The 22,112-nt window shown below is 36.9% G+C and overlaps 1 protein-coding gene across 5 annotated transcripts in view; it reads right to left on the bottom strand.

Moving 5' to 3' along the window:
- The window catches only part of TJP1 (tight junction protein 1), a 71,132-nt gene that overhangs the window by 16,240 nt on the left and 32,780 nt on the right, over nucleotides 1–22,112 (bottom strand). For 3 of the 5 annotated variants that reach the window (XM_042823990.1, XM_042823991.1, XM_042823993.1), the window contains exons 5-20: nucleotides 19,124–19,403; nucleotides 18,412–18,515; nucleotides 17,462–17,630; nucleotides 16,944–17,088; nucleotides 11,188–11,324; nucleotides 8,521–8,626; nucleotides 7,699–7,849; nucleotides 7,098–7,206; nucleotides 6,211–6,430; nucleotides 5,634–5,818; nucleotides 5,407–5,502; nucleotides 4,888–4,970; nucleotides 3,785–3,995; nucleotides 2,729–2,829; nucleotides 1,207–1,560; nucleotides 550–801 (exon numbers count right to left, since the gene is read on the bottom strand). In XM_042823990.1, coding sequence (XP_042679924.1) covers nucleotides 550–801; nucleotides 1,207–1,560; nucleotides 2,729–2,829; nucleotides 3,785–3,995; nucleotides 4,888–4,970; nucleotides 5,407–5,502; nucleotides 5,634–5,818; nucleotides 6,211–6,430; nucleotides 7,098–7,206; nucleotides 7,699–7,849; nucleotides 8,521–8,626; nucleotides 11,188–11,324; nucleotides 16,944–17,088; nucleotides 17,462–17,630; nucleotides 18,412–18,515; nucleotides 19,124–19,403 — 2,703 coding nt within the window. The remainder of the gene's footprint in view (nucleotides 1–549; nucleotides 802–1,206; nucleotides 1,561–2,728; nucleotides 2,830–3,784; nucleotides 3,996–4,887; nucleotides 4,971–5,406; nucleotides 5,503–5,633; nucleotides 5,819–6,210; nucleotides 6,431–7,097; nucleotides 7,207–7,698; nucleotides 7,850–8,520; nucleotides 8,627–11,187; nucleotides 11,325–16,943; nucleotides 17,089–17,461; nucleotides 17,631–18,411; nucleotides 18,516–19,123; nucleotides 19,404–22,112) is intronic. The other 2 variants (XM_042823994.1, XM_042823995.1) reach the window with 1 other exon arrangement.

Below are 22,112 nucleotides of genomic sequence, written 5' to 3'. Positions count from 1 at the left end.
TTTTTTTTTTTTTTTTTTTTTTTTTTTTTTTAAATGTGGAGGAGGGTGAGACAGGTTTGTTTGGAAAGTAAAGAGATTTGTAGTAAATTTATTTCAAACATTCAGGGAAAGCATTTAAAATTACCAAATAAATCAGATTTATCTTCACAATCAACAGGTAAATGTATAAAAAAGTCTTCTGTCATTTTAGAGAAAGAAGAGACTTTTCATCAACAAAATGAAAGAATAGATTTTTCATTAACAAATAGCAGAGCACTGACAAGCTGAAAAGGTCACATGTAAAATAAAATCAAAATACAGAATGCAGCCTTTATATAAAATGTCATCTTTTTGATAAGTGGAAAGTATATAGTTTGAAGCCATGCACACAAAATGTTAGGTGATGCTCAGCAATTTAGATGCACTGTGTTTTATAACCTGCATGATCTCCTAGAGGGAAAAAAAAAAAAAAACCCAGAAGAATTCTCCAAATAATGGAAAAAGAAAAATATAATCATGTGCTAGCTTGATGTATAGCAGGAAATCAGCGCAACAGTGCAGCACAGGTACCTTTGCTGGATCTATATGCGGCGGTAAGGATGATGGCTCTTGATCTCTTAGCACTACATGAGCTCCCTCAGTACTTGATGTTCTTAAGGGGCCCGCTTGTGGTTGATAAGAGTTGTAAGGAGCAGCAGTAGGCTCCTCTAGTCTGACATTAGTTAGGTTTACATTAGCATTTACTGCAGAGGTTGATGAGGTTGCAGGGTTTGATTCAGGCGACGGGGAAAGGTAAGGGACTGCAGGTGATGCTTCTGCTTTCTGTGAAGTGTTTAAAATATTTTAAATACACCGCTATCGAATCATTGTATGACTTTTTGATTTATATAAAGTAACTTAAAATTGATGCTTTGATCAACTCAGCTACATGCAGAATGAAATGTACAGAAAGTATCATGCACTACCACTTCAGAAATTATATTGAAAACGTAGAAAAAAAAATAAAAACATTAATCAAAGTAGAGTGGTACTTTAATCCTCCTATCTAACACTAACATGGGTAGTGCAAGCTGATTCTTCAACTCACTGCAACACATTACTGCTTTTCACAATTTTCTTGTATGCATGTAACACTTGTAAGTAAACTACAAAGATAGATTTCTTGTTCAAGAGAAATTGCTACTTGAACTAAATGCACAGTGGTCAGTTTGTAAAATATTTCCTTACCGGCTGAGAAGCAGTTGTTTTAAATCCTGAAGAATCTATTCTAAGATTTGGCTGTGGCTGAGCTTGAGATGCATAACTAGTGTAAGTTTGAGTTTCGTGATGCATTCCAGAAGAATCCTCTCTAACGGGTTCAGAAGAACGTGTAATAGCAGATTCAGGAGGAGTTCCAACCTCATCGTTCAGAGTCTCATCCAGCTCTTGATCAGTATAAGCACCACCTTCTGTATCTGTGTCTTCATAGTCAGATGTATGCCTGCTGTCTGTACTGTACATCGAATATTCACTACCGGGAGCCGAGAGGTAAGAAAGGCGGTCATCATGTAAATCAAGGTCATCACTTGTAGCACCATCTGCCTGCATCAAACAAAAGAGTACATACTTACTGAAATATCTTTCAAAGTATGCTTTTCTTCTTGAAATGTACAGCTAATACATATTTGTAGTGAAGAAGTGACTAAATGTAATGTAACATGTAACGTAACATCTATTTTGCTCTGATCTACAACAGAAAGTCCAGTATTTTTAGATGTTAGTAGTGCTCAAAATCCAGCAGCACAGCAGCAGTTAGAATTCTACAATTCTGAATATCACAGGGGAGGAGAAATCAGGTTTCAATTGGAAATGTTAATCTTATATCTCAGAACCTTTTCTGCAGTCTAGCTCTTTATATCAGTGTACTAAGGTAGATGGCTGCCACTGCAAGGAATGGGACAGTACATAGCATCCACTGAAATTACACTGTTGGACATGAAAAGCTATAGTTAAAGCACTGTCTTCATACTGGAATCACTAGCTTAGAGGTTGATCTAACGTGAAATGAGTTCTGTGCGAGCAAAATTAAACAGCCCAAATATTAAGAAAAGTGTAATGATAATACATTCACTGTTGGCTTACTTGAAGTTGGTACTCCTCTTGAAATTAGTTCCTCAATAGAATGCATCTAACGTACATAGTAAAACACATTGCTTCAGAAGACAACTGGAGTTGTAGTGGGGAAAAGGATTCTAACTTTTATATTTTGTATTTGTGTTCTCAAAATTGAGAGAAGGCAAAAAATCAGAAAGAATGAAAATATTGCTTGCTTTTAATATAAAAAAAAAACCCAGTAATTCCAAGGATAATCCCAGCCTCTAGTACAGATGCAGCAGAGCATACTGATGTTTGAAGCTTCTGTGAGTACTGGCTGCTTTTTCATGCAAAGCAATAATATATCCTTCAGCAAAAGGTGTCAACAGGCAAATGCTCTCACTGTTACTGCGCTGCTACATGCACAAGGACAAGCACACAGCCCTCATTAACAGAGCAACTGCACTAAAACAACAACAAATCAGTTTAAAGTAGTTCATACAGTCACGAAGCATTACTATTTTACATCTTCAAATGATCATTAAAATCATAATGAGGAAAAAAGGAAAACAGATTCCATTCCAGAAGCATATACTTACAACTGCAACATCAGTAACTTAATAAACTGATAGTTACATCGCTTCATCTCTCAACTAACCATACAATTATTTCTTACCTTTCCTTCAGAAACCCACACCAGTTGATTCTGTTGTTGCTGAATTGCTTCTTTTAGAGCTCCATACCATCCTTCGTTCATGGAATTCAAGTTAATGGTAGCTAGAAGTACAGCAAGTTAGTTTGACTTTCAAATCCTGTAGATTTTTGAGAATAATCTTTACCACCAGTACTAAAATCAAAGTTTTAAGTAGTAAATTAAATATCAATATTCAAAGCAACCCTAAAGCCTGATGTGCAAAGAGTTAAAAGTAAAGCAAAGCTTTAGTTTAGTCAGACTAAGAAGTTTTGTGTTTGTTTTTTTTTTTTTTTATGTCCTCCTCCTATTTATTTCATGCCTGATTATAACTGATGGTCATCTTGCCATGCCACCAGATTTCTTTTGTAATATCATTTTGATGTTTCAAATAACTTCACATTTGTTCAGTTATGGGCATAAACAATTCACACACCAAGGAACTGTTTGTATTTGAATAGGGAAGCCTCAACAAGTTCACAACTACTTGACTGTATTTGTAGAAGCACGCACATTTGTTCTGTCAGCTTCCCACTCTTGGAGTCATAAGCAAGCCTGTGTGAACTAGGATAGAAGAATAAGGCAAGCAACCAGAAGATAGGCATCAGGTCATAGTAAGAGAAGGAAAAAATGCCATGGAAGAAAAGGAGAGCCTGATAAACAGCTAATGGAAAACAAGCTAAGAGATGCATCTGTACTCTTCTAAAGGAAGAGAAGCAAGAGAAAAAAGCCAGAGGAAAAAGAAACAGATGAAAAATCATGAATATGCAAACTAAACATATAAAGTACAATTATGTCCACTATTAATTGCAATGCTAGTGCATTAATAAGTTATTAATCACTGCGTACTGTAATTCTCAAAATTGGCTTAATTTCAAGAAAAAATGACATCCAGTCACCCAGCATTAAGAGCAAGGTGTAGGTAGCAATTTTTGTACTACTATGTAAAAAAAAATCCTGCTGAAGTCTGGGAACAAGTTACTCACCACACTTCTCTCTAAATTGTCATTGATTAATTAGTATTGCTTTTTAATTGCTTACTTGTAAAGAGATGATGATTATTTTTGCGTAGCTTGTGAGCTCTTTCGTACAGCTTCCTGGCACTTTTTCGTGATTCTGGGCACAGCCTCATTCTCATAGTCTTCACACCCTGCTTAGAATCAGGGTTCAGAAACACTACAATAGGATACCACTGTGCATAATTCAGACGGTCCACTGCATTAGGAGTGACATCTAATAAAGCGTGTTTGTCCTGTTATGATAAAGAGCAGAGAGAAGGAAGTGAAGCACTCAGTAAGATTTCTTTTCTACAAGTTTATTTTGTATTACTTTTACAGAGTTTATTAATACAAAGGACTAACTTAAATTATTTTCTGTTTGAATAACCACCTCAAGTACCAGGCTGCACGGGCACACCTTTCAGTTATGCAGTTAGTTCTACAATTATTTCAATTTATATTTTTAATACTCAGCTCCCTACGAAAAAACCTTACCTCCCTGAAATAAGCAGAATCTACAAAAAAGCACTGAACTAAAAAATATGCAAAGATTTCTGACTAAGAAAAAAGGAGGGAGTCGAACATAAGACCACCACCCACTTTCCCCTTCAAAAAAAATCTCTGCATCCAAGAACTTCAACAGTTTTCAACCACTGCAAGATTCATATCAAGTACACAGAACACAGTAACCCCACTCTGCTGCTGAAACAGTTCCTGTTTAGCAATCAGAAAGGTTTACAGCTGGTTTTTAAGTTATAAACTAATAGGGGAGAAGTGCAGCCTCAAATTATGTGCTAAGATTCTCATGATATTAAGGAAGCGAGAATGAAAGACTCTTCCCTCTACCTTCTGCAGAAAATTGTGAGATTATTTATTTATAATCAGGAGGGGTAGGGGACATGCTGTGGCTGTAAGCAAAACAGGATGAAACTTAGAACAGCTGCGAAGGAGAGGGAACAACACTCTTGGAATAAAGCCTAGAACGCCTTTTAGATTGCAGTTATGAAGATGGAATTTATTTTTCACGTTAATCAACAGAAGATGAGAAAGCTTTGGTTGTACTTGTATCTTTAAAACATCAACATTTTATTTAATGAACCAGTTTTCCTCTTGGCTTAGACATACAGTGGCAGTAAAAAGACTTACTCTATCAATTATCTGTTTTATCGTATGAAGACGAATAATGCCAGAACTACGTTGGTCAGTACCAGCATCTCTTGGTTCACTTTCTGGTAGAGAGGACACAGTAAAAATCTCTTGTAAGTCTACAACATACTCTGCATTTCCATACTAAAACAGACTGAACTATTTTATCACTCAGCATAAATTCAGGTTGAGAACACTCCTCTAGCTTTAAAATACAAGAAACAGCTACCCACCCATTGGGCCACAAAAATCCCAACACCTTTACAGAAGCACTTAGGAGTTAAATAATGTACTGAATTAAAATTTAATTTGAGAAGGCCACAAATAGAACAAACATTACTTTTGCCTACAGAGAATCATCATCAATTAACCAGTGAGAAAGCTTTATATAACATCTGTTACTTAATACTGTTAACATTTTATTACTTCAGTTATTAATGTGTTTAACAACAGAGGAACAAACTAGCAAAAGAAATCTGGCAATTTCATAGCTGCATGAAAACACTCTCTCACACTTACTTGCAATTTGAAAGATATCTGGTTCTTCTCTGGCTAGTTTCTCCCTTGCAACATCAGCTATTGGACCAAAAATGGTCACAGGTCTGAGAAACCCAGCTAGATTAGGAAGGAAAAAAAACAGATCGCTTAAAACAAATGCAACATACTTCGAAATACACAGAGGAATACAAAGCAAACTCCACAACTTGCTAGCCTGCTACAGTAAATATTTAAGAATAAAACCATACCTTCCCGAAGAACAACTCTTTCATAGGCAGGGAACTTTGTCTGAACAGGCTGAGCAGAAAGATCTTCTCTACTTTTTCGGAGATTTCTTTTTGAGCTACGCAAACCTCGGAATCTCCAGAAATCCGCTCGATCTCCTCCTGCTGTCTTTGGAAGCGTGTACTGCACACTAGCTAGTTGTTCAGCTCTAAGACAACAGCAAAACCCAACAAGTTATAAAAGAAGCCAGCTTCTGATGCTTGCCTACTATCTGCTGAATCAAGTTTTCCTTGCTTCTGTCTTAGAAAACTTAAGAATGAAAAACACAGGTCAACATCAGATTTCTAGAGCTTTATCTAGCTTTGAGTCTTGCATTCAAAAGTAAGTTTGATGTTACAGCTGTTTCTTTTTCCTGTGGATGTGCAAAAGTTGAAATAAAATCATGGACTAACTATCCAACATCAATTTGTTTTCTGTTTTAACAGGCACTTTTTCCCAACCAATGAACAAGTTCTACAGACTGATGTCCAGCAAGTTATACAGATGCATAATTAAAAACTGTAGCTTTGAAACAGCAGTATAAATACTGTAAAATCGTACCTGTTTTTGTTAGGTATGATACCTCTTTCAACCTCCTTATGATTCTTGCCAATTCGAATCGCCAGCCATGAACCCAGTTTGCCATTATATAGAGTGTCCACAACTCGAAACACTTCACCTTTGTTGAAGCTCAGTCCATAAGGAGATTCCTTTTCATACTCAAAATGAGTTCTGATATAGAAAGAATCCCCTACATCAGACTCAACAATGCGACGATAAACTAAAAAAAGAAAAAATTGCTGTTATACTTGTCCCAGTGATTTGCAGTGCTTGCAAAAAGGACTTAAAGCAGTGTTTCATCTTCTCTTAATTCTCCTTGTTTTAAATATTACTTAAGAAAACCTTAATGACCCAGAGCTTCTGTTTTAAGCTATAGAACTATTACAAAGAACTCTACAAACGTAAATTCAACTTCTGCTGAGAGATTTGACATACTATAACTGAATTCAGTATAAACTGAATCCACTTCCCCTGGAAGGAAAGAATCTCACTGGGAAAGAAACTGGTAAGTACCCATTTTCAACAGAATATCATAAAACTGATTCTCTCCTGCCCTCCTCCCTCCCCCCCCCAACATTTATTGCCAACAATTTCATTAAATGCTGGTTTTAAAAACAACAACAACAACAACAACAAACCTGTTGTAGTTTGCTTTTGGGGTTTTTGTTTTGTTTCCTTGTTGGTTTTTATCCTTATTTAAGAAAAAAAATTACTACCATATCAACCTTTAGTCCATTTGAAGCAGTAAAATAAACTATTCCAAAGCCAAAAGAACTTTTAATAGCCTATGTAAGATGCTAATCTCCTGCTAGCCAATTTGCCTTTTCTTAACTTTTTTTTTTTAATCCGATTCCAATCATCCACCACACTGTCTCTGATATACTTACCATCTTTCTTCTTCTGTGCCAAAATGGTTACTTCTTCGCCTTTAGGGAGATCAAGCAAAAAAAGGACAGCTTCTTCTCTGATGATATTTGTGAAGTCTACGTTATTAACCTAGCATCAATGAAGTAATCAGTTTGATTTAGCATACATCATTTAATAGACACGCAGCTACATAACAGGTAAACTGAATTAGTTTATTGCTGAGGTTGTTTACTCAGCTTAATATATATGCAAACCAAGGACATGGATCTCAAGAAGACACAGCTCTAAGAAATACTACTGTTTGAGAACCTGTTTGATAACCTCTGGAACACGAGACAGCTGCTCATTTTCACTTCTTTAGATCAATACTATAGAGCATCTATAAACATCAGTAATATTAACTGTAATACACAGAAGCCTACTTGAGGATCTAGTGGGTCCCAACAATTAGAGGCATTTTCTTTGAACCGAGTTTAGTCTCAGAGATTGAACGTGAGACTTAGAAACTTTCCCAGCAACAGTAAAAGGAAATTCTGCTGCCAAGTCATCTAATAAACATTCACTAAAGAAATAAAATCCACTTAGTACGATAGAACACTCATGTTATTATATTCAACATACCCTGAGAATTTGGTCTCCTTCCTCTAATCCTTCTTTTGCCGCAGGGCTGTCCTCCAGAACACCAGCTACAAATATGCCAACATCATTGCCACCAGCGAGCCGCAGGCCCACACTATCTCCTTTTCTGAATTTTACCAGTTTCATGCTTGGCCTAGAGATTAAGAATATATTCCACTTAGAATTGTGTATATGTGTGTACATGTGTGTGTATTATATATATATAAAGTGTTTGAGTAATTGAGACTGCTGACATGCAAAAATTTGCCTGCTGCTTCAACTAGAGGATATTATACTGACTACCATCAATTGCTTATCAACTATACCATGACACAGACTCATCTGCAGCACTTAGAAATAACAAAAAAGCCAACAACTTACTTTACTAGTATAGCAAAGTTTAGCTTACATTAATATAGAGTTTTAAGTGAGGCATTTTGACACTCTCTTCCCAAAGCTTTTGTCCCTTTGGAAGAACTGTGCTAGTACAGAGATTTGTTCTGGTTCTTCAAGGAAGATGAACTTACCTGAAATAGAATCTACTCTCATGTACACTGATGTCCATGAAGGAGATTCAGTTGAATTAGACTCATTTGCATACCATGACTGCACATTTCTGTGATTATTCTAATTGGCCTCCAATAATTACAAAAGTAGAAGATTTTTCTGCAATTCTCATTCCACTATTTTTGAACAGAGGCATCCAAACAGCGTGCTGGACCTCACGCCAGGCCATTTATAAATGTTATTCATTAACTTGGAAGAAAAATTGTCTTGCTAAAGGCCTAGGCAATAAGACTCAAATAGAATTTAGGGTTACATTACCGAAGCATTCCATCTTCATGGGTTGAATTGGGTAAAGGACCATCAGACGGACTGACTGGTAAATCCACATCTGGCTGACCTCCTTGTGCATATACTGGCTTTGGTTCTATTAAAATATAGAAGACATTGAATGTCCATTTGGGCATTTAAAGAAGAGAAAATAAAGCTTAACTTCAGAGCTTCTTCAGTAGTCTTCCTCTACCCACCAACCCACTTTATGCTAGAAACTTAACATTGGGAACTTGCAACAAGAAACCTTGTCATTCAAAGCAGGGCGTCATCAACTTTGTAAAACTGCAAGAACTAACAGGTTTTATGCTGTCTCAAGCCCATTTTCAGCCTTACTCCTTCCTCCAAGTCAGGCACACTTAGATATGTTTAACATAATTTTCCACATTTAACAGTACTATGTGCTGGGCACCCCAGCTCAAAAAAGACAGGGATCTCCTGAAATGAGTCCAGCAGAGAGCCACAAAGATGGTAAAGGACCTGGAGCATTTCCTATTTGAGGAAAGGCTGAGTAACCTTTCCTCAAGGTCTGTTGAGGGAGGTCTGTTCAGCCTGAGGAAAAGACAGCTGAAGGGGGATCTGATAAATGTTTATATCTAAAGGCAGATGAGAGGCAAATGGGTGAGGTTAGGCTCTTCTCAGTGGTGATAGGAAAAGGAGAAGTTGCACACAAATATGTGGAAGAACTTCTCCGTAAGAACATTAGAACAGGTTGTCCAGAGGGGTTGAGGAGTCTTCTTCCACGAAGGTATTGAAGACCTGTCTGGACACCTACCTCTGTGACCTACTGTAGGGTATCTGCTTTAGCAGGGCGGGTTGGGCTCTATCTCTTGAGGTCCCTTCCAGCCCCTGCAATTCTGTGATTTCCCCCATTAAACAATTCTTTGATTTATGAAACAAAAGTGCTTCAAACACTAGAACTACTGGTGCACAACTCGAGGACAGCAAATTCCAATGTGTACTGTGGTGCAGTTGCTCTTAAAGATAAATACTTATGACTCTGCTGCATGGATACTCTGAAACTACTGAGAGGAAAATAACACTGCAATCATCCTCCAGCAGTGGACATTATTACTGTCTGTTATCTGCTATATGGTTGCACATGTTACAAGAATTTGTAATTAAAGCATTATCTTGATGCACTTGAAAGAAGCCAACTTCCAACTACACTATCTTGAAACTAGGCTAATGCTCCTTTCTGCTTAATCTAGCTATCAAATCACCTTCTTTTCAAATCACCAAGTAGACCAGCTTGAAATAGAGAATTTCAGACAATTTGATAATATACTTCTTCTACTGCAATTTTTGGTCTTTACTGTACAATAGCATAGCATTTTTTCTTTAAGTCTTTAGTGACCTAAGCCTTTAATGACTGCTCTCAAGAAATACTCACCTTCTGTTCCCTCCTTGACTCAGTCATGACAGACTTCTTGCCCTTAAGTCTAAGAAGCAGTCACAGAACCCACCAACTTACTTTTCTGATCATGTTTTTATTATAGTCTTTCAAAGAGCCTCCTCATTTCTCTAGAGCTTTCTCTGAGGCTACTAGAGAATCAGGCCCTTTATTACACCTTTTTATTTCAGACCATACATTATAACAAAGTTAATTTTATCTGCAGAAAAAGTGTGTATTATCTTCATGTACTGGCCTATGACTTTTTCAGCCACCACTTCCCATACAAATTGATTTTCTCCATGTGTCTCTCCCCACTCATCCAGGAATAGCACACTTCTTTTTCCCCACTAACCAAAATGACAACCTCACAGTGCCTATTATGCATTTGGCAGTCCCTCAAACCAATAACGTTACTTTCAAATGAGAAAAATCCTTGCAGTCCTATCCTGACTGATTCTGAATTATGCCAATTATTTTTATTATTGTGTTATAGAAATACTGAACTAATATTTTAAATCTCACTTGCTACAGTATCCTTTTTCTATCTTGGTAAACAAAGACATAACTTGCACCTTTTAATAACACTACTGCAAAGGACTATCACTGATGACAGTCTTGTTAAAGGCCAATGCATCAGAAAACCCACAGTATTCCTGTTCAAAATCTTTCAGAGCCTATCAATATCACAACTCCTTCAATTCTTCACTGAGTAACTGAACACTACATGCAATAGTCTCATTCTTCATCCCTTAAGTTGTCAAAGATTTTCATGCTCGAATGTGCTTTTTCTTGTTCTACAGTCTTTCAAGGGCAGCTCTGCCTAAATTAGTCCATGACCATAGTTGAATGCTACAGGAAGAACACATTTCAAGGTGTTTTAAGTTTTGTTTGGGAATAGTAGTTTCGAAAGAGCTTACCTTCACCATTAATCAAATATACTCTGCTAATAATAACCTAGAAGAACCAGACTATTGCTTGACAGAGATCTATTGTAACCTTCTTCTAGAGAAAATGACAAAAAACATCTGTGACTAAAACATCCAGTTACAGCTTTAAGCACTGAAGTTTGAGCCCACAGAGTGGGCAGATCCCTCAATTGCAGTTTTCATGACCAAAACTCTGAAATATAAACAGGCCTAAGTAATAGTTACAACTTGTTCTAAGACTTCAATAATTATTTCACAGCTATATAAGAGCAAAAAAATCTCTGCTGATCATCCATTCTCAGCAACATGCTGAATTAACACATTTAACATTTTTACCTGGGAGTGGTGGTGTTTGTTTTTCGGTTCTTTCAACTGCCACCTCTTCCATAGTTTTAGAAATATCATCTGCATTCTTTACAGGTGTAGAGACGGCTCCTGGTTTAGTTACTCTTTCATCTTCTCTGCTTCGAAGACTATATTAGAAAAAGAGATTTCACTCTGCATACAGAATTATTTCTCTGACCTTGAACTGCTAGGATAAGTAATTACTAATTACAACATTTTGATCTCCTACTCTGATGGCTATTATGGTGTTGGTATTTTTACCATTTCAAAATCTGAGCCTTTTGTCCTTAACCTTATGTCAACAAAATAGTGTCTACATAAGGTTGTTCTGAAAAAGGAGTGACATGGTAAAACAGACTACTGTCTTTACTGCATCCTGCTTCAAGCAAGCAAGTTGTATAAACGGGCTGTAGAAGAACATAAGAAGCAAAGGAAAGATGGGGAGAAGACCAATTATAATCCTTTTTTTCCTCTCCTTGCAAAGGTCATGGATTTTCAGACTTCACCCCAGGTTTCACACTAATCTATCTGCTTCTTCATGTGGCAGCTCCCCTGGAATACAGGTGCTGCTGTTGTGGCTCTTGGTAGAGCCTTGCAGAGAAAAAAAACAGTACACAAACTTACCTCTGACTTCTCACATAGATGGGGCTATTACATACCTATCATACTTGCAAGCAAAAGAAGTGCTTCTCATACACTAAGTTATCTGTCATATTTTAGAAAAAAGACAACAGGCCTCTTATGCATTTCCCACATACACTAATAGCACAAAGAGAAAATTTTTTCATTCCTTAAATGAAGGAAATATCTAAATCTCAAGTAAGATAATTTCTATTCCTTTAGCTCAAAAGATCAGGTATTGTAGTATGTTGTTATAGAGAGGTTACTTTGCTACCAGCTGGACCATAACAAAACTAAACAGAACACTGCAGCTTGCAGCACGCACCGTTACACCATCAGCTGTTGGAAGTGAAATAATTTAACAGGGTAATAGCAGAGTATTAATTAGCAGTTGGATAAACTGAAAAGAATGGCCTTAATTCCAGAGTAAATACACCCTACACATCTACTGAATTAGTGAGAGTTGATGTATAAGCAAGCATAAGTAGTATCTGAGAGGACACTGACACCAACTAGCAACAACTTACTAGAGGACATCATACCTCCTGTCTGACAGGAAGAGAGAAGTCAAGTCTGTCACTACTAACAGTAGATGGTGCTACTGGGCAGTAATGAGTCTCAGTTTTCATCAAGTACAAACGTATTAAAAAATCTATTACACAGAGAAAGGCTATTTAACCAGAACCACTACCTCAAGAGTTAAGTAGGACTGAGGAAAACTAAAATAAACAGTTCATCTCAAGGTTTGGATGAAACAATAAAAGACACAGTAACTATCTAAAGACAAGCAGAACATGCTTTCATGAAGGAACATGAAGCTTGAAACATCAGAAACAAATCTCAGCTTCAGACATACTAAGACCCTTCTCAACTTTCTTCTGCCAGACTTCCACAATTCTGCCTGAAGTCAACTAAAATAAAACAGAAAACAATCACCAAACTTGTAATCATTACAATGACATAAACATCTTTCCACTATAATCAACAAGCTTATAAATATTTGGTGAACACAGGTACAGTGGGCTTTTTTCTTAGAAATTCTTCTGGCACTTTCGAAGTTGATAAAAATGATGTCAAAACAATTTTGGTTCGACCATCAGGTCTAGCAAAATGAAACAAACACTGATTTTTCTACTTTCTCTTCCTTATCTTCATTGTTATGAAAAGCAGTATTTTTTTTCCTACAGCCTGTGTCACTGAAACCAGACGCTAAGATACATTTAAATGCATAAGTGTCTTATACAGACAGTAAGCTACAACTAATTCCCTTCCCCCAGATTTAAGATTTTTTGGGCACTAATGAGTTGATTTTGCCATGAACCTTTCCTACCCGTTTCTTTGCATCTCCTAACACTAAATAGAAACAAGTATTTCAAAATAATAATTCTGTTTTTCTTTGACAATAAAGTGAAAAAAAATGCTGGAGTTACTAGACAAAAACAAAAGTTATTTTACTTTTCATCTTCACATAGTCCCAAACCACTAGTTTTAATGCAGCTCTTATCCCTGCTATAAATGCCACTGCTTAGCACACATCTCACCAAAACCTTACCTAGTTCAACAACCTGTAACCTGCAACAGTAAGACTAGACAGGTAAGAAAGAATATATGGAATAGAATATATATGGTACTTCCCCAAAGTACCCTCCAGCCTAGGGAGCACAGTTCTTAATGGACTCTACAAAGTTACCCCATGTTCCCTGAAGTTCTATGTATAAGATGCATTTTACCTAAATAGTTCTTCAAAGTTAAATCTGTCTTCTAAAACTATACTTCTCTGTTAAAACTCAGAGCTCCTCCTCAAAGCCAGGAGATAATCCTACCTTATATTTTACTCAGTACCTAATTCCTTATCAGCTGATTAAAAGTTCTCCAAGTCTCCACAGCTACAAACATTTGTCTCTATTTATAGTTTCCATTGTTGCTGGTGTTTGTTTAAGCCCCTTCAACATGGAACAACTAGTAAAAGTCAACCTAAAGCTACTACTGAAACTGATCTAGACCTAGTTGCTCATCCACAAGCAGACATCTCTCCATGCTTCTGTCAAGTTTGGAAACCACTACACTTATTAAAAGCCAGTTCTGAGTTTGATGGTTCTCACATGCGATAATGCTGCTAAATCTGTAAAGACCTGAGCTTTGACTGGATCACCACGGAACCCAATTGCTTTACATCAGAATGCACCATTTTCTGAATCCTTTTCAAAACTTGACAATGGATAATTTGCAATTCTCCATAAGTGGAAAAAGTAAAGTACAACTGGTCCATGTTCTATCACTTTAAAACAAACAAAAAACCCCATGACATCTCTGAGCTTCCTCTGGACTAAAGAAAACTACAAATGATATTTAACACCATGTACAAGTAGCAATTGTTATAAAATTTCTACATACAGGAAAACTGCTGTAAAAAATACTGAAATATGGACTACAGTCAAGATCAAACCAGGCACTGAAGCAATACTGAAACAAATGTACTGGCACATGTCAGAGGTCTAATGCACTTTAAAAAAAAAAACAAGTGTCAGTCTGCAGTTAAGCCCATGTGAAAGGACTGAGAGGATTCCTACAGAATTTCTTTCCTCATCAACACACAAACACTTGGCATAACAGCACAATTTCTAAATAAAGGCTAATTATGTTCAATACATTTTAACATCCCTCTTGATTTTGATTTTTTTTCACCTTTCCTTCCTCAGCTTATTCTCAAGCTTTCTCCCTCTAATTTTTCCACCATATTTTTAACAATGAAGCACTGTTGCAAATACAGTGCTACCACAAATCTGAACTTGCACAAATAAATACTGCAAGAAGCGGCTGCTTCTAGCATATTCTTTATGTGGTTCAGGGCCCAACAGATTTTCTGATCTCAAAAGGGATATGTCCAACAGGAAGCCAATCCTTGCTGAGGTAGCTCCTGTTCATAAAGCAGATAACAGAAGCATTCACAGCTAACTTTGAAGTTCCTTCTAAGGAAGGATTTAATTCTTGGACAGCACAGTCAGTAGGGAGGAAGTGACCATCCACATCAGCCACTGTAACAGAGGAGGAAAGCCCTAACACAAGAATAAGTCATAGTTCAGTTTTGATGGATTTTTTCCTCCATCTGTCAGCCACCTTCACATTGCATTAGAAAAGCATGTTGAGAAATACAAGCTTCATCTCTTACAGGAGCCTTTATAATCAAAAAATGTTAAGGTGTCTCCTGCTCCAACAGTACATCGAGGAGGAAGTCAAAACTACAAAACCACAAAATCAATTCTGTTGACATAAAGGAACTATTCAACAGAATATTCCTAAATGTTGATTTTATGCTTTAATCCAATCTTCCTTTCCTTCGAAGGACTCAGAAAAATAGTTTCCAAACCTGAACATCTCAATAACAAACAGCAACACGTTTCCCTTCATGACATTCTCAGACAGCCAAGTATCATATGACAAAGAGGATACAAATTTCCCACAGTGCCTTCAACAAAACCAAGGTCGTGGAGCTATAATCTCTCACTAAAAGAATATTTGAGTGGGTAGATTTATTTATTTAAACATAAAGAAAGGAAAACAAAGTAAGAGCTCACTTGCATTTTTTTCTGGGACACCACAGGGAGAAAATTATCACAAAAGGACAAGGGACTCTACATTCATTGTGTTGTTCTTGCCTATGGAAGCAGGAATTCAATCCATCTAGCACAAGATAGAAAAACGTATGGCTGAACTTGCATTCTTCTAAATAATGGGATTCTACTAATTACTAACAGCAGCTAAGCCACTCTAGAATAATAACTCTAGAATAAGCAGAAATTTGTATTTGTACTTCATTTGAACTGTTAGGTCACAGCTAAAATGAACTTTGCAACAAGAAGATAGGTGATAACTATTGAGCTAGCCCTCCTTGCATTCCAGCTGTTTTAGCTCTCATGGATATTTTACTGAGCTATGAAGTATGCATTTCTAAAACAAATGAAGAATCATGGCATCCCTGAGTCTGGAATCCTGCTGTTAAGCTTTTTTCAATTGCACAGAGCTCTTACTTGAAAACAGACCTTCCTGCCTTGTGGTCTCTCTCAACAATGTATGCAAATAGGTATGCATGCATGTAAGAGCCATCTTGCAGATTTATTAAGCCCTAGAAGATATTAAAAGTCTTGAAGCACTCCCCCCTTGGCAAAAAAAAAAAAAAAAAGTTAATAAGCAATTGGGTCTAACTTAGTTTTATCAAACAGCCAGCAGCTCTGAATTTGAAATTTGTAACAGTTTTTGTTCTGTCAGCTGGAAGCACTAATGGTGAAGTCCTCACACCACAAAAACCAAATTCATCTGAAATCCTATTTTTCTTTTTTTTTTTTTTTTTTTTTTTTTTTTTAAACTTTCTATTGCTAATTAGAGTACCAATTTCCAAAACAGTGCAGCACAAATTAAAAAAAAAAAAAAAAGACAGATTTGTTGTCAACAGTAACATTTCAGAAGAAAAGGCAGAAGAAAATATTCTAAAACATACAACAGATCACTCATCTCTGAGTTCATATAAAATTAGACTGACTGACTTCAGAGTTACCATTCGAATGCCCCAATACCAACTCAAATTTTTAAAGCTATATTCCCAAATTACATCTGCTGAAAAAAGCCTCCTTACTTAGCAGGAATTAAACTTAGAAAGATTTAGTAACTTCTGAAGAAAGGTAGCAAAGAAAATTAAACAAAACAACGCAGATTTCCAATTTAACCAGATGGACAACCAATTAGAACTGTGCTGCTAGTCGGCTCTATTAAGATTGCTGCAGCTCATCTTTTTGTGAAGTAAAATATACTTGCATATTCTTCAATCATTTTAAACTTGAAAGACCATTTACAATAATCATGTTCCAGTATATGTGTGTGTGTGTGTGTGTGTGTATATATATATATATTTATTTTTTTTAAATAAGAAAGGGGCAAAAGAGAAGTTTAAGGTACCATTTCCCCAAAGCCTCACAACATTTGGATCACAATCAGTTACACCTCAAGAGAAAGAAGTCCACATTACTGCTACCATAATTGTGCATCACACCAGTTGATGTACAAACCCAAGCACTCCTACAGCTTAAATGTCACTTTAAATAGTTGATTTAAAAATACAATGCTGCCATCACCTGCCGTTGCTGGGCTGCTGTGGAGAATGTCTGGAATGGTCTGAAGGCTCTGACCTCTGGTCAGGAGATCGTGAACGACTGCGGCGGGGCCTGTCATGTGATCGGTTGGAATGATCTGATGCCAGCGACTGAATTTCTGAGATGTCTGTTAAATAAAAGTTGTTTTTCTATGAAATGACTGTAATTAAAATGGTGGCATGACCTGCTCAAATGGAAACAAGCTTTTGCAGAGGTTTTTTTGTTTTGTTTTGTTTTTTTTTAAATGAAGATGTTATAAATCTACTATTTCAAAAACAACTAAAAACAATATTCCTGCAAAAACAATTGCAAGAAAAGGAGTTGTAATTTTCTCTCCATATATTTTTTTGAAGGTACAGATTTCAAATCACATTCAAAGGAATTTACCCACATGACAATCCTACTATCAGCCTTCCCACCCTCCTCTCACCCCACTGAAGTATTTCATATCTTCGTAACACAGGGAATTCCTCGCCTTTGGAAATTAAGTTTATACTCACCATCTCTTTCCGAAGCATTAGCAGAATGAATACTGTCAGAAAGATCAGGGACATTCAACAGCGTAGCTCGTTCATCTCGTTGAACCACCATCTTCAACTTGCCTTTGGACCTTTCTATTAGCGTTTTTGCATCTGCTAAGGACATATTTTCTGTCACTGTGCCATTGATCTGGAACAGTAAGAAGAATGCAAATAGAAGCTTACTGAAAAACAGTGAACCTCCAGAAAATGCTGTGTATTTCTGTCTGATAATATTTTGAAACATCCAGAGATTTTTCAAATTGCCACAGTTTACTCAGAATACTACAGCAATAGGTTTTATCCAAAATAGAATAACAAAAAAAAAAAAAATTTCCTCATCTTTCAAATACAAAACCTCTACCACTCACTAATTATAAGCTTTCTTCCCCCAGAAAATGCTTCTTTGAACTAACAGCAGAGTAAGGAATAGCATGTTCTTCTGTGCCATTTGTTGCAAGAATATTACTAACAATTTTATTTATTTATTCTTAGATAAAAGTTGCTGTGAATCTCAACTTTTTTTTCCTTCGTAATAAAAACCACATTTAACCTGAAGGTGAGGTTCAGTGTTGCTCAACTGCACAGCACTATATGGTGTAAGTATGCATCTAGGTCCAGAATCTCATACCACTCCAAGCACTTTATTTTTAATTATGCACTTGAAGTGAGGTTCTTTTGTTACATAAGCATTGTTTGACCAAGTCAGTCCTGTGGAATAATACTCAACAGAAAAACATGCTTTATGACTTCTTTTTTTTGTAAGTAGGAGAGTTAGATTTAGTAGGAGAGTTAGATTGATCCTTAAAATCCTTAAAATAAGTTATTTACTCATGTTATTAACAATAATTAGAACATAAAGAGAAAGTTGGTTCTACAAAAGATTACAAAGATTTTTTCCTTTGGACAACCACCACCACAATTTACTGTACCTTCAGAACAACATCTCCTTCCTGAATATTGCCATCTCTTGCTGCAAGGCTATCCTGTGATATTTCTTTCACAAATATGTGGCTTGCCAACCGTAGACCATATTCTTCAGAACAAAAGAAAATTAAAAAAAAGAAAGAAAAAATGATGATTGTAGTTTAAAAAAAAAAAAAAAAAAAAAAAAAAAAGGAAGTCCAAAGATCTCAAGATTTACAGCGCTATAAAGAGTAAGAGTTAAACTAAAAACACAAACAGAAGAGTGAACATACTACGTGAAAGCCTACAGTGGAATTTCTCCATGTATTTACTGTTACAGAACTCCTCTTCCAGCTATGTCTGTACTCATTTCTGGTTTTTAGTAGCTCAGTATATATACTACCAAACAATTTTTCCTTCTTTCAAAGAGGAGGAACAAGGAAGACTTAGCTGAAATATATATAAAGTATGTAGCCACTATCACATGTCAGACATATAAATGGGATTTATTTACAAAATACTCACCCCTGATTAAACTCACATACATTGGAACATGAAAAATACCACTGGAAACACAAAAGCAATTTTCAGTTCTTTAACTAGCTACTTGTAAAACTGGCAATGAACTGAAACAACTCCCTTCATGAAGTTCACAAAGCCTTTACCACAACACTGATTGATGTAGTTGGCCTTTATTGCTAGGACCTTTGCCTATTTTTAGAATTCTGTGCATGTTACCTTCATTCTTCCTTGATTTCACCAACGTTACTTTGGTAGGTTTTGCAGGCTGACTGGAAGTAACTGATCTTCTGTCAGATCTTGGCGATAAGCTTCTTTCTCTGCTTGCACTTCGGTCTCGTACCCAGCTCTTCTCATGCCTTCTGTTGGCACTGGAAGCACCACGGCTGGACCTTGGATCCCGTATCTCTTCATCATAGCTATCGTCCTCATTTTCAGACACTGGCTCAGGTTCCTGTCGAGCTACTGGAATCTGAATTTTCTTCATTCTTCGGATAGTCTACAACAAACCAATAGCTAATAGCCTTGGCTGTATTTTAATCACGTCTCATGTACCACTTAGTTGTATTGATACACAAGCTGTTCTTGTTTGTTTTAAGTGTGTGTGGTTTTATCTTTACCAGTGGGTTTCTGTTGCGCTTCTAGGAACAGAAAACCTTTTAGCAATAAAGATGGGCTGTGAGTTTTCCTCAAGTGATAATCAGCAGCTATGGAACAGATTCAACAGGCCTCTACTTCATTAAATTTAGAGAATACTAAGGAATTGTTAATGATTCTTTACCCATAGCTTTGATGTCAAAATGAAATTAACGCTAAAATTAAATTAGTTTCTCTTTCACAACAGCAATTAAATACATGATGCAAGCTCCTTCCCAAAAAGGCCAAAACCAACTACTGCTTTTAGCTTTCATCCATCTCCATTTCAACTCATCACTTACACAAATAGTTTCCCTATTGTAATGGACAAGCTAGATGAGGGTAGAGAAAACACTTCCAGTATGTTATTGGAAACCTTTATACATAAATTTCTGTTTATTAAAATAAACTTCTTGAAAACTATTTGAGGATCTACCAGGGAAGGAATATTTTGTATGTTGACTGCTAACCCAGTGAGACTGGTGAAAATCCCTTTTGATCACTCATTCCTTGATCACTGTTGGATCATTGCAAGTGCATGACAAAGGGAGTCCTTTACCCAAGGGGAAAGTTACACAAGACCTGAAGAATCAAAGTGATAATCATGACACCTGGCATATAAATGAAGCATAGGATGTCTAGTCAACCTTTACCAGAACAGATCTATGTAACAGTTACAAAACAGACATTTTCCAGACATCCCATCCTGCCATTACTAGCGATAGATCCAGACTATTCTGTGAAGGTGAGGTCTGTTAGTTAATGTGCAAAGCCCAGTAATGGCTACAAGATAGATGAGCTTAGAAAGTTGGCTCTCAATGGCATGGAGATGCATCAGGAGATGATCACAGAGTATACAACAGAAAGAGTTCTTCACCATAGTGTGACAGGCCCAGAAACAGGCCGCCCAGGGCAGTGGTCACAGCAGCAAGCTGCTGAAGTTCAAAGAGCTCAGACACTGCTTTCAAACATAGGGCTTCACATCTGTGTAGTCCTACGTGGAGCAAGGAGTTGGACACAACAACCCCTGTGGGTTCCTTCCAATTCAGGATATTCTATGATGCTACACATACAGCCTAAATCTACAGATTTAGGTTTACATTACCAGCTAAGTCTACTGAAGAACACTGATGCAAAGAAATGGGCATGAGGCAAGATTATCACTACGGAGACATAAGCCTTAGAACAAACTCTCTAACAAGGTCTCTTGAGAACTTGTTACAGTCTGGAAAAAAAGAAGCAGTGAGCCCATGATGGAAGATGATTACCAACAAACTCCAAGTAAGACCCTTCACTGTTTTGTATCCAGGATCACGCAGACCTAGTTTGGTGTAAATAAACCCTTAAAACTCTGGTCTATACACCTTACTGCAGGATAAAAAAAACTGAAGAAAAAATCACAGCTCAAGAATTCCTTTCTTGGAGAGCAAGTGATTTTAGAGCCAAGTAAGAAGCCCAGTTCCAAAACTGATTTACAGGATTTGCCTTTCAGGTGTAACAGATTCCATGCTGCTTAATGCAAACAGTGTACTAAACAACGGAAGTTAAATTCAAAAGAAAATACTTGTGAATGCTCTGAGCTCTTGCATTCTTGTCATAAAATTCTATCCAGCTAATAGAGGAGAAACATCAATACAGATTACTAGAAACTCTTCCCTTTAAAAAAAAAAAAAAAAAAAAAAAAAAAACACCAAACAATGAAACAAGAAAAACAGTTGATTTAGTCATCTACTGAAATACATTAGTTATTTTCCTCTACATTAGGAGGAAAAAGGGTAGTAATGACAGGAGCCTACAAATGAGGGGAATCAACTCTTTGAAAGGGTAGATAACAGCAGGACAAGGGGAAATGGTTTTAAGTTCAGAGAGGGAAGATTTAAGTTGGATGTCAGGGGGAAATTCTTTACTATGAGAGTGGTGAGGTGCTGGAACAGCTGCCCAGAGAGGTTGTGGATGCCCCATCCCTGGAGGTGTTCAAGGCCAGGTTGGATGAGGCCCTGGGCAGCTTGGTCTGGTATTAAATGGGGAGGTTGGTGGCCCTGCTTGTGGCAGGGGGGGTTGGAGATTCATGATCCTTGAGGTCCCTTCCAACCCGGGCCATTCTGTGCTTCTGTGACAGCCTTTGCAGCACAATTCTGTTGCCATAGCATTGCATATTTTAATGCCCCCTCTTTCCTTAAACCCACCAGTCAGTCACTGGCACTGCTAAAAACTTGTTTACTAACATGTAATCTATTGTATACTCAAGCGTGTTACTGACTGTAACTCTCTTTACCTTTGAAGCCTGCCAATATTAAAGTTGTTTATGTAGGCCACAGAAACAAGGGAACATTCCTGATAAAAGTTCAAAGTCAGTTTGCACTAACACAGATGGCAGTTTCCAGAATAAAACCCGACTGTCCCCAGGATTTCATTCCCTACCATGTACCAAATAAAGATACACAGAAGTTCTGCCATTGATTTTCTTCAGATAGGTATAGAAAAGACTTATGTCTATGATCAAGCAACATACAAATACTGAACACTACAACACATGTTTAGGTTCCAAAACCTGCACAGCTCACGATAACGT

This window comes from Centrocercus urophasianus, unplaced genomic scaffold (genome assembly GCF_019232065.1).
Source record: "Centrocercus urophasianus isolate 14NV4802_14NV808 unplaced genomic scaffold, USGS_Curo_1.0 seq_23, whole genome shotgun sequence".
Classification (NCBI taxonomy): domain Eukaryota; kingdom Metazoa; phylum Chordata; class Aves; order Galliformes; family Phasianidae; genus Centrocercus; species Centrocercus urophasianus.
Note: the sequence above shows the minus strand (reverse complement) of the source record. Positions and strands in the feature narration are given on the sequence as shown.